General features: G+C 41.4%; 1 protein-coding gene across 4 annotated transcripts in view; it reads left to right on the top strand.

Moving 5' to 3' along the window:
* Positions 1-5626: 5626 nt before the first annotated feature.
* PPP1R1A (protein phosphatase 1 regulatory inhibitor subunit 1A) overlaps positions 5627-13344 on the top strand; it is a 94587-nt gene continuing 86869 nt past the window's right edge. For 3 of the 4 annotated variants that reach the window (XR_015747819.1, XR_015747818.1, XM_026673878.2), the window contains exon 1: positions 5655-5863. Coding sequence is in view for 2 of the 4 variants with exons in the window: in XM_026673878.2 (XP_026529663.1) it covers positions 5783-5863 (81 nt within the window). In the remaining 2 variants the exon portion in view is untranslated. Of the gene's footprint in view, positions 5864-13344 lie in introns of all 4 variants that reach the window. The other variant, XM_026673877.2, reaches the window with a different exon arrangement.

Raw genomic sequence — 13344 nt, 5'->3', positions numbered from 1 at the left:
TTTAATTTTCATAACCATGTTTCACTGCCCCTTGAATATGTTTTAAGAAGGTTATTGCAAATAATTATCTGGGGCCTCTAAACTAACTGATTTTTTTTCTTTATGCACTTATAAATTCAATGGAACTAGACAATTTTCAGGATTAAGGGATGAAATCCAGTTCCAAATTTTCCAGAAATTCACACAAGCCCTAACTGGACAAAAATTGTGAAAAGCCTGAAGTTGTCACATTTATAGAATAAAGGAAATAAAAAAGTTGTTTTAAGGGACTATTCAGTTATATGTATCCTACCCAGGAAAATGAATACTATTTAAAATGCAGAGGTTACATGTTTCTCAACAGAGAAGAAAGTGTTTTTTAAAAATTCATTTTCTAATCCCCTTTTTCTATTTCATTTTTCATAGGCAAAACTGACTCTAGCGAGTATATTTTAATCTGCCCACAATTTCCCTATCCAAACCATTAACAATTTCTTGTCCCAGCCAGGGTCTCCCAATTTAAAACCTTTTGAGAGAACAAATCTTCTTACCTAATTCAATACAAGTGGCTACCGATGAAAAGTCCACAAACAAAAAAAGACAATTACACAATCCTATTTATCTTTCCTATAAATGCCCACCATTTAGCTTATTTGGGGATGTGTTGTTTCAGCATTCTTTTAAACCAACGTGATTGGTCATTGCTACAGCTTGTGATCTCAAATTCCATAGTTAAATTAATGTGCATTGTATAAAGAGATGATTCTCTTTTGTCCTGATTCTTGTTAAGGAACTTGCTTTCCTTTCTAAAGCAAGTGCTCAGTCATGGCAGATATAAATGAGTAATGCTTAAAATCTCAGAAATGTGAATAAATGATAAGGAGTTAGTTTTCAGCTCCCACGATTATGTTTTCTTATGACTGGCCCCACCAGGCATAAGAAAAATATAAATCAAAAGAAAAATACACAGATCATTTAAATGTATAATTTAACATTTATGAGCAGGCAACTCTTTCGTTTTAAAAAAAATGGCATAATCTTGATTATGGATAATATATTCATTTTACATGTATCTTCCAGTGCTAAGAAAACATATAATTAAAATATGTTTTGCTGCTTTTCTGCAGAATTTATCATTCTACCAAGCCACTTCTGCACACTGTTTTTTCACTTGTTCCATCTAAACCACCATATACACAATTTCCTTTGTTTTTCCATTCCACGTGTAGAAAATTAATTTATTCCCCTATAACATCAAAGCCACATCACTTTTGTAATAGCTTGAGGACCTTGTTCCAGACCACCCATTGCCAATATCATTATTGTATGCAATGAAATTGTGCATGTGTTTACAAAGTCTTTGCAAAATGTGTAATAAACCTGTGTACACACACACACACACACACACACACACAGTAATTATTTCCCCATTGTTGCAATTTTAGGTGCTTGTTTTAAAAAAACTCTTCAAACATAATGCATATTTAGTATCAGTGACTGTGTTGTACTGTACAGTCATAATGACGAATATGTTCAGATGGTAAGAGTTTAAAAAAATAAAAAAGCAAACAATTTTCATCTTGTTCAAATGTTCTTTCATTTGAAAGCCTGCCTGACCTCATCCCATAAGGTTGATGAGAAAGTAAATCTACATACAGTAGAGCTATTAAACAGTAAGCCCAAAGAAACCGCAGTGTTGGATTTCTGTTTTGTTCAATTGATTTTTGTATCTGAAACTGCTCCTATCCTTCCGTGCTGGAATGCCCATCTAAACTACCTTTTAAGGAATGGTGGTAATTAATATAATTTGGGATATAGTTTTCTGTCACCAAGAAAGTGAATATGGGCAAATTTGTACCTGTTTAGTAATAAAAGATACAGTAATCATATGGAAGCTCTCCAGATGTATCTGAATTACAATTGCTAGCATCTCTTGCCATTAGTCATGGTGAGGGCAAAAGTTTCCAATTTTTACCTTACTGTATAGCCCTAAGTACATCCAGTTATGAGTAAAATCCAGTAAATGCAATTTTCTTTCAAGTGGAAATAAGTAGGATTATTTTGTAATAAGGCAATTATTGATCTTCATTCTGCCTTTTTTTTTCTTTTTTTTCCTTTTCCTCCTCATTCTGCACTTGCTTATGTTTTTTATTTGAGAAATTTGTTTTTGGAAGCTGTTCCATGGAGAAAATATTTTTACAACTAGAACTGCATGTGTGTATGTGTTTCCCTGCCCCCTCCCCCAGGCAAAATCCCCCAAATCAGTCAAATTTAAGTTACTGTTGATCAACAGCTTTTCCTGGAAAATGAACATGTATACACAGTTCATGCATCCATAAATTAAAAAAAAACACAGGTTAGCCCCAAACCTTATTTTGGTTTCACTCTGCAGTGTTTATTTTTGTGTTTGTAGGGGTGGATGGGGATTGAATCTAGAGAGATTAGAAGGTGGAATACACACATCTTTAAATAACTGTCAATAACAGCTATCAGCACATGAATTGACTCATTTGAATGTGTGAAAACAAACTGTAAGAAATGAGTCACCACCAATCTGTGCCTTTCATCCCAGCAAATATGATTCCCCTTTTTAATCCAAATGAGAGCCTTTAAAAAGAGACACAGATCTTTGATAACTGTGTATCTCTGAGCCCACCTTGCATTCGCTATGTAAAAAATAGTGGAAGGGGGTCATTTAACCACCCAAACCATCCAATGAATCCATAGATTTCATTTTGTTATTCCTTTCAATAATCTGAAAAGCCAGCCAGAATTATTTTACCAGATAAGAAAGTCAGGTGTTTCATTCTGAAGATGAAACTCAAATGCTTTGGCCACTGGAGAACAGCCTAATGCTGGGAAAGATTAAGGGCAACAGAAAAAGGGGACAACAAAGAATGAGGTGGCTGGATGGAGTCACTGAAGCAGTTGGCGCGAGCTTAAATGGACCCCAGAGGATGGTAGAGGACAGGAAGGCCTGGAGGAATGCTGTCCATGGGGTCGCGATGGCTCGGACACATCTTCGCAACTAACAACAGCAACAAAATATTGCCCCAAAGTAGCACTAGAAACCTATTAATTTGATCAAGGCCAACTCACCAGAGTCTGCCCAAACTCTAAAGGAGCAAAAAGGACAACATGAGACCTTGCACAGAAAGGAAGAAAAGCAATATCAATGCAAAAATGGGTGACAGAATCAAAGCCACATGACTTCACAACTAACAACAACAAAGTTTATTGACATTATTACCACTGTATTGCCTTTCATATTTATGATAGGGCTTAAAGCCTCAAGGTTGAGTGCCTGACACCATGACCTAATGAAATTACTTTCTGAAGCCTACTCGGTACACCTGCTGATCTATTGCTTTGGCAACCTTGGTAGCTGGCAGGCAAGAGATCAGAAACGGATTCCAAACCACATTCTCTGCACCATCGCACTGTTCTTGATATATGTGTGCCTGTCACCTGATGGCTGTAACGTCATGTCTTTTGGTAATGCTAGTCACAATTGCAATCACAGTAAAGTTGTACAAACTGTAACTTCCCTGTGTTTCCCTGGAAAATTAAAGCCCAACACGCTAGTTCCTGCAAGTGTGTTGTTCCAATATGTTCTCTTCACTGCAGTATTCAATATAAACAGAGTTTGTCTATCCCAAATACAGAGCCTTTCAATAGACCTGATGCACATATAAAGTGGAATAAAAATGAGGATTCTATGCTCATCTAAAAACATTGTTTCATCCTGGTTCTTATCTCAGTTTCAGAAGCTGCTTTTTCTGTGTTCAATGGTAATAATTATGAGTAACCTTCCTCAAACTGTTGTCCTCCTCTAATATGTCACTTCTGGCATTTCGGGAGTTCTAATACAATCTGAACCCCACGTTAAGCTACAGCTTCCATTATTCCCAGACTGCACTACCATTATAGGATGGGGGAATATAGTTCTGCTAAGTGTCAGATTGTGAAAGGTATTCCCAATGCCTTTCTTCTTCCTTCTCTAATATCTATTTGGGACATAGGTACCTTTGTATGTCACCTACTCCACAGTTTGTACTTTAATTTACATTCTAAACCGGTAGTCATCAAACAGTGGGCTGGGGACCATTGGTGGTCTGCAGAAAATTTTGGTGGTCCGCAGAGAAATGTCACCCCCAAAGCACCCCCACCCCCCGAAGCAATTAATCCAGGCTGCGTGGGAACACAAGGCTTGCATTGCGAACATGAGGTAGTGAGGGGAGGGGGGAAAGAGCGGAGGGGGGAACTCATCCCATGCACCTGGCCTGGCCACTGGGCTGCTTCTTTCCACTTCTTTCTTCTTCTGCTTTTGGCTGCACTCAAGGAAAGCAGCAAAAGTCTTTCCTTCTCTCCCCCAAACTCCGCCAGAAATCAGTCTTTGGGATCCTGCAAGGCATCCTGCTCCAAGAAGCCAAGACTCATTTCTGGTGGAGTTTGGAGGAGAGAAAGAAAGACTTCTGCTACTTCTGCTGCTTCTGCTGCTTTCCTTGCATGAAGCCAAAAGTCTCTCTCTCTTTCTTCTCCCCCCATCCCCACCCCCCAGAATGGAACTGGAGACAGTATCCTGCAATCCCAAATAAAGAATGATCGATCGGTAGGGAAATGGGGTGGGGAATTTTCCTGCAAACTTTTTTGGGGATTTTCCCAGGGTCTCTGGTTTGCTGGATTTAAAATTATGCGTTTGGTAGTCCCTGAAGTCCAAAAGGTTGGCGATCCCTGTTCTAAACCATAAAGATACAACCGTATTCAACTCATTTCCAGCCCAAACACCTTGCACCAGCAGTTGCCTCAGTTAAACAGCACTTTTGCCTGAAAATCTCACTGGAAAAGATTGTAGTTTTCGCTGCGATCCTAAACATTAGCAAGGGAAGAGGTGGGGGTATCCAGATCGTTCGGTCTGTTCTCCGCCACTATTGCCCAATTCGGAGTATCGCTGATCCAAAAACGTCTTACGTTGCCTTTTGCCAGCCTTCTCTCTGCTTCACTGAGCTAGTCACATGTGCCAACTTGCTATATTGCAAAAAAGAAGACGAAAAATTAAAAAAGCTACAAAGCACACCTGTCAAGTCCGTGTTTTGCTTAGTCAGGGGTGGAACAAGGGAAGGTTTGGACCGATGGCGCGGAGGAATCTCGCGTTTCCTTAGGGAGCTTGGCTCAGGGAGGAATCGGCAGAGGAAGGTTTGAGGGATCTGGTGTTATCGGGAGGCAGATCCCGCTAAGTAACTGAGATTGCGTTTTTTTTTATTAAAACAACAACAACAATAACAAGACACATGACGGCTCAGAACGTTTCGTTTACAGCTGCAACGCCACCCGGTATGCGGAGATTTGGAGTAAGCCTCTGTGATTTTCAGTGAGGCTTACTCTTAGGTAAATATAGGTCGCAGAAGCAAAGCAGGTGTAAAGACTCCCGGAGGCCGGAGGTCGGGCGCGTCTGCGGCTTTTCTCTCGGCGCTCGTCTTTGTGAGGGCATCGCTCAACCCCGCGCTCCACATCTCGCTTCCCTCAGGGCGCCCTGCGCGCGAGCGTTGTGCCTTGCGCGCGCGCGTGTGTGTGTTTGCGCGCTTGTCTCGCAGGGAGGGGCGGGCGGGCATCTTGAGCGACCAATCGCAGCGCCGTTCGCGGGGAAGGCGGAGAGGGGAGGGTGCGAGCGCCCTGGGTGGGAAAGCGAGTGGCGGGGTGCCCGCAGACCGGACGGGCGAAGGGAAGAGCGAGCAAAGGTATAGATATTATCGAGCGCGGCTGGGTGAGCGCCATCGATTTTTCCCGGGACGACGGAGCCGGCATGGAACCCAACAGTCCCCGTAAGATCCAATTTACGGTCCCGTTGCTGGAGCCTCATCTCGACCCGGAGGCAGCAGAGCAGGTTGGTTAACGTCGGGAGCGCCTACTTTTTTAGGGTGGTGGTGGTGGTCTATATCCTCCCCCCCCCCCACACGCCCTGCTTTCTCCCAATGACAAGTTGAACGGAAAGTAAACCTCAACCCGAGGTTAACCTTGACTCGGATCTGTTTTCTAGGTGGGCTTTCTAATCTCGGGACGTTCGTCCTGAAGTCGTCGTGTAACGCCCGGTCTCCCTAAACACGCGTTTCCCCCTGTATTTCCAGTGCGATTCATTGCTAGGGAAGCGGGCTAAAGACAGACGCTGTGCACATGCGGAACATCATCATCAGCTCATCCCTGAGAACTGTTGTATCACCAGATTTTAAAGTATCCGCACTCCTAGCGTGTGTGATCTCTGGCGGATTTCAAGAACGTCCGTTTGGGTTTTAACACGTGGATTGGCTCCAAATCTGCTAGTTTCCCCCAGAAATCCCCTCTAAACAGAATCTGGTAGAGTAGCCTCTTTCTCGTTGTGTTCCCCAACTAGTAGCTTAGAGAACATTGCTGACTTTCATACTGGAGGTGACATTGCCATCTTGGTTTGGATCAATGATTTGAAAGTCAGGCTTAAACTCTGCCAGTGATGAGCCCTTCTTTTGGTTTAGGTCTTTCTCCAGCTGCAGTCTTCCCTGGCGTTTTATCCAGGTTAACCCTTTTCTCCCTGTTCTGATGCTCCCTTTCGTTACACTCACCCAAATGCCCAAGCGTGGCAACATGAGACTCCACCCGGTTCAATTAACTCAAGTTTTCTGGGTTCACACAATCATCGCCAATTAACTAAACTCACTCCTTCAAATTAACCAAGGTTCAACCGCAGGCTTGTGACCTAGTTAAAGACAAAGCTGGCCAAAATGGACTAGATCATGGATTGCTTGGGACCCCCTCTGTATGTTGGTACAAGTATGCCAGTTGGGAAATTGGAGCTCACCATGGACAGCCCTGATATATTAGGATCAGGCTTTGCCAACACCGTAAGCAGGGAATAGCTAGCCAGAGGAGTTTCTTCTGGATTGCTGGAGGAAGGGAGATGGTTTGATCACCTTGGCAGGCTGTGGGGTTGTGGCTGTCAAATCAGCAGGCTGCTTCCATTTAATCAGAAGAGCTCGATCGGGGCTTATTTGGGCAGATACGTAGCCAAACTCCCCTCTTCTGCACAGTTATTGCAAGTGTTCAGGATTCTGAGCTCCCACTGTTTGTGGCCCTGAACTGTCACTGTTTTTACATTTAATTGACCTCTTGCTTTCCCTGGCTCCTCCTCTGCTACTTTCCATAGCACCATCCTCTGGAAAGGGAGAAAGTGATTGTGCCTGTGTCCCTGCTGTGAGGAGCTTCCCCTACAGATGAAGCTGCCCCCTATAAATCCAGGCTACCTCCCCCCCCCCCTCCCCCCCTCCTCCCCCCCCCCTCCCCCCCCTCCTCCCCCCCTCCTCCCCCTCCCGATTTACTGATAGTCCTGTTGGAAGCTCTTTAAGGGGACAGAGTAGTCATCCCTAATCCCTTTTCCACTCACTCCCTTTTCATTATGCTACATATTGATTCTTTTAGATTAGTTGCAATTTCATTATTAGGTTCTAATGATCTTGATATTGTTACTTAGCTTCAAAATGGATACCCAGGAAGCCATATGGGAATAGTTGGGTGGGGTTGGGTGGTGGTGGAAATAACCCAGGCTCTCTCCAATGGTGTTGAATTAACACCTGTTTAACCTGCAGCCTTCCCGGGTTTCTCTTGCCCTGCCCTACAGCTTTTGGGACAAAAGAGTAAAGTTATTTTTTTTTTCAACTGCAGTGCTATTTCTTTTAGCTCTTTGATCCACTTCAGTGGATAGGACTTGCTGTCCTACCTGGGCATGTGCCTTCTCTGAGTAATAGTCACCTTTATCATGGATTAAGTCGTCTTTAGGAACCCCAATCTACTCGGGTCCTGCACATCACGTTTAGCAATAGCAGTTATTGGAGGGAGGCAGTGAAATCTAATTGCTCAGGATAGCTTGGAAGGACAAGCTGTTACTGATATATTAATTCTGTTTTCTGAGCTTTTTTAAAAAAAAAGAGTTAAAATCTCCTTTGAGTTGAGCTTGACCTTTTATAACCTCATAAATACGTCCATGCAGTTTTCTTCATGACAGTATGGAAAATATTTGCTGCTACCTTCTTCTGGCATGCTAAAGAAAAAAGAAAAGAAAAAAAATCCCAGTCTAGCCTGCAGCTGTGGATTTCCTGCTTAGGAACTGACTGTATGCTCAGTTCAGACAAGATGGAGAGTCAGGTGTGTCAGGTTTCTCCATCTTTTCACTTCACCTGCTTTCTTGCACAGGCGGTCACTGTCAACAAGGGACAGCTCAGGGACTTGCTTCTTTCTGGGAAGTATCCCTGAGGAGAGTTTTTGAGAGAAGCTAATAAAAGCTGACCTTTAGAACAAAAGAGACCAAAATCTCCTCAGCAGTTTCATCTACAGGTACAAGAAATCAAAGTCTTAAAATAAGCCTGCTATAGATGCCATTCTTCTTACTTGAAGAAATCAAAACTGCCCTAGGAAAGGCCCATGGCTTCTTTTATCAGAGAACAGAAAATTCTAAATTCTATCCTTAAGTTTGAATACAGTTAAAAGAGTTGGAGGTTGGGAGTTGTATTTCAAGAAAATCTGGATGGCCTTCTCTCCAGTGGGCTTAGATTTTTTTGTTTTATTTAGCCAAACCCAGGTTCAAATGATTCTGCTGCTTTACCAAAAGCTTACTTCCTCCCCAGGTTATCTTTTTATTTTCTTTCCTTGAGTGAACATCTTGGTCTTCTGGGTCACCATGATTCTTTAATGATCCCACAGCGTGCAGTGGCCTGATTAAAGGTCCCCTAATGGGAAGTAAAAGACATACCTCTCCAGAGGTGTGGTGATTTGGTTAAGATGGACTCCTCTAGCTTTGGATGACATCGAGAGTAGTGAGGTGCATTTGTTGGAAATGAAGGATTAGTTTAGGCATCCTTGCCCCCACATTCTGATTTTCTACCATTTGGAGTGATTGGAGCTTGGCGACTCATAGCTGTGAATATTTGAATTGACTATATTGAGAAATGAGGGGTCTCTGAGTTTATTTGTTTTCTTGCAGACGTTTCATTACCCTAGGTAACATCATCAGTACTGAGCTACACATATTCTCCTTTATTGGTATATTGAGAAACTTTGGGCCTTCAGTGAGAGATGCTTTATATTAGGTGTAGGCAAGTGGCACAATCTTCAAAGGTAACTGTTCAGTGGGGAGAGATAAGTATCAACCTGCACAGGGTTGAATGTAACTAAAGTCTGAGGAGAGAGGGAGGAAGGGAGGAAGGGTGGAGAGTGGAGAGAGAAAAAATGTCTACTTTATGGTTCCAGACTCTAATTCTTCAAGCAATGAATGGAAAACATGTGGCTACAATTAGAGGGAGAAATAGGGTTGTAAATTTAATTACCCACATCCCATGCACCCCATAATTCAACACCAGTTACTCAAAGCACAAACATTGCCTCTCATTGGTCTGTTATTGATCTGCTGGTCACATTGCACACATGGTGTATACTGGAACTTGCTTTTTGCCTTTTATTTCCTGGAATTGAACTAGCTTTCTTGATTTGCCTGTTTCTATGGAATAGCATGGGTGGTCTTGATTTGAAGCAGATAAAGTATGTAGTGTTTTAGTTGGCATTGCTTGTCACCAAGCCAGCTGAACTATCATAACTTGGATATTGTGGCTTTGTAGAAGTTCCTTACAAGTGGTATTGGAGTTGTCTGCAACCTGGGTAGATATATTAAACTGTTATAGAAAGCCAGCAGTATTTTAAAATATTGAAAAAAGGGATGCTGAGTGAATCAACTTTGAGGGGTTCCTTAGAATAAACAAATAAATTGTTTTGGATGTCATCAACTTCAAGCAATTCAGCTTGGGCTCCTTCCCTTCTTCTGGTTCTTGACACTTTTTATTAGAGATTTCAGGAACTGAACCCAAATGTTTCTGGAATTGGGAATAGTGTTCTACCAGGGTTTCCGGGGCAGTGTGTCAAGGTACAATGACCATGGCAAAGATTGAAGAACCAGTGAATTAACCAGTTCTTCAGAATCTTTCGAGACAAGGAGAGGACAGAAGACTACCCTCATATGTTCCTGAAGGCTGTTTCTTGCAAGGAAACAGCATGATATAGGTTCCCCAGGTTTGAGCCCTGAGTGATGAAGACATTAGTCATCATGTTACTCACAAACATGGCAGAGCCTTTTAAAGGACACAGTTTGCCAACCCCAATTTGGAAATTGCTTATTTATCTATCTTAAACTATTAAGAGAACTTCAAAATGACAAGCTTGAAAAGCCTATCTTATTTCTGAACAAAGGAAAAATTAACTAGAAGTTTAGGAACTTAAGTTTTTTTTTTAATGGCAAAAAGCTAAATAAGATTTTAAACTAAGAAAATTATAAACAAGGTTCCAAACAAATTTGAAACACTGAAACGTTTAATATAAAATTTTGGAACTAATTATGTAAAACAGCTTTTGTCTACTGTAAGTCACAAAGCAAATTATAGTGGGGACTAAAGATTCCAGGCAAAAAGGAAAAAAAGTGTAAACTTAACTTTCGTTTTGATCACTACTAGAATTTACAAAATGATACAACACATAATATTTGAAATATTAAAGAAAAGGGCCAGAAATTGGTAACCACTAAATCAATAATATCAATAACAAGGTCTGTTTCCATGGATAGAGTGGATAGAAAGCAGTTAATGAAGGAATGACAAATATGAAACAAATGTTGCTTGATGTAGAAATAGTAGAATCAGAAATATTGGATTTTAAAAAGTGTGGAATACATAAGTCATTTAAAATGGAAATACAAGTGACAGGCCTGGATAAGGATTTTTTGCTGGAAGAAACTGACTCAAGTTTTAAAACTTAAAGGGGAAAGGGTGATGACCTTGATAATGTTTTTTATTGGATTTACAAAGGAGGCTTGTTAAAAGCCTCCATCAAAGAAACATGTGGGATGGAACAAAGAAAAATTGAAGACAGAACATGTATTGTGACTATTTGAACAAAGATTAAGATTTTTTAGAAATAAAAGGAAGAAATATAAAGTTGGCTTATTTGATCACAATTAAAACAAGACATCATTTTATAAATTCTGGGAACCCTTTAAGGACTGTTTGCTGACACCAGATTGAAAAGTTGATATCTTATGGATTTCTTTATCAACAAGGAATAGGTTATGACAGACCACAGACATGTTACAGACCACAAACTACATCTAGCTCATGGGCTGTCCCACTCCAGGCCACAGCTTTGGTGGCATCAGTGCTTGAGTGTTGGCAGCATCAGGGGCAGGACATTGGTGGAGGGTTGGTGGAGGGGATGGGCTGGCATCCCTAGAGGGGACAATGCCAGTGCAGTCTCAGGGGCAGGGCAGCAAGGGCAGCCCTCCACAACAGTTCCAGTTTCTCATATGATTCCTTGGTAAAATTAATTGCCCATCCCTGGGTTATGACTTGAATACATATCCTTATCCAGGCAGGTCACTTTATATCAGCCATGGTGGAGCAGTGGTTAGAATGTAGTATTGCAGGCTGAGCCTGCATTCCACTGCCAGGAGTTTGATCCTGGCTGGCTCAAGGTTAACTCGGCCTTCCATCCTTCCGAGGTTGATAAAATGAGGACCCAGATTGTTGGGGGCAATATGCTTACTCTGTAAACCACTTAGTGCTTTACAGCCCTATGAAGCAGTAGAAGTCTTAATGCTATTGCTTTTGTTGTCTGTTTGTAACTTTAAAGAGTGTGAGAAGAACTGCAAAACTTATTTATACAAGTTGTGATGAAGATTAGAAGTGACATATTATATACATGATGAAGATTAGAAGTGACTTATTATATCATATACAATATACATTATATTTATATCTTTCCTCTTTTTCCCCTATTTCTTTTTCATACCTTATACTCTCTCTTCTTTTTATTTTCCTACCTTGAATTGACTTTAGGCAATTTACAAAATTAGATAAACAACAAGATGGCACATAATAATCTAACAATGTCTAACCATTCTCGATACACTCTAAATCTAGAATCATTTCTGATTTGTGGTATAGACATTCAAACCTAGTTGGTATTATTTTACCTTGAAAACTCTTTGAAATGGCTTGTAAATAAGTATTTGCAAGCTTCTTGTAAAGCGTGCAGCTTGGAATCAGACTGTTCATCAGGGAAGGTTCTCACACAGAATACTGATTTCTAAGTTCTCATTCCCAATAGGTGGGAAGTCCTAATATAATCTTTTGGCTAGCATAGATTGATTGGTCAGATTCTGTTTGGAGCAGGTGGTCTACAAGTTATTTGATCTTCATCGTTGGCCGTCTCCAGACATTTGAGCTAGTGCAAAGACCCTGCATACAAGTGCACTTGGTTGGATCTAATACTCCTGAACTTTTAATAAGTGTGCAATAGACTAAATGCTACTTTCCAGGTTAGACAGGTCATCTGCTCTTTGTGCCTCCATCCAGGTTAAGTTTCTGATTATTGGTTCTCATCTGATTCCCAGAACTGATGTATCTGAATTGGATGAAAATAAATCAGTGTGCTAATTTATATCGAGGGCATAAGGCTTAAAGATGAGGCCCTTTTAGAACAGCACACATTTTTACGGGGTCTCGCTCACCGTAGTCTTCTAGCCCCACTTCTTGGAAATGGTCTTCCAAGCAGAAATGGAACTGCTGTGTCATGATGGTCTTGACACTTATCTCAGAAACATAGTTGGCATAAACAATTTTGTAAGAGAATGAAACGTTTCAAATAATAAATGATTATGTTTCCTCTGCCCTTCTTTGGCACAGAACACAGTACTGCCAGGTATTTGAAGGCTATTATTCTCAGACTCTGAATTATGGGAATCCCAGCATACCTGGATTGCATTCGATTGCATAACCCTTGTCCTCTCACAATTAACAGGATACTTTCTGGGACAGAAACCATATGAGAGATGATCATCAATGTATTTAGTGGTATTTATTAAGAAAATTTATATGGCTGCATGATTCATGATGACTCTGAGCAGCCTATAGAAGTAAAACCCCAAATATAAAACCCAATAAACCTCCACACCTCTGGTAACAACCATCAAACAGACCACTTGATAGACTCTATATCACCCTGGGAGCCTCAGCCCCACTAACAAAGCCATGTCTCCAGGACCTTTCGAAAGAAGATTAAGGTGGGAGCCAATCTTATCTCTGTTCCAGAGGGAAGGCCCTTCTTCTTGGTCCTTAAGACCTGTAACATGCCCTGCCTCCCTACTCTGGTGGGTTAGGTAGATGTATTTCAATCAGAATTAAGCTGGAAAGGGCCTTGGAGGTCTTCTAGTCCAACCCCTGCTCAAGCAGGAGGCCCTATAGTGTCAAACTCAAGGCCCAGGGGCCGGATCCGGCCCTCAGGGTGCTTTGATCTGGCCCACAG

Source organism: Notechis scutatus, chromosome 2 (assembly GCF_049901735.1).
Source record: "Notechis scutatus isolate UNSWTSFEM ecotype Mainland chromosome 2, rNotScu1.2, whole genome shotgun sequence".
Classification (NCBI taxonomy): domain Eukaryota; kingdom Metazoa; phylum Chordata; class Lepidosauria; order Squamata; family Elapidae; genus Notechis; species Notechis scutatus.
Note: the sequence above shows the minus strand (reverse complement) of the source record. Positions and strands in the feature narration are given on the sequence as shown.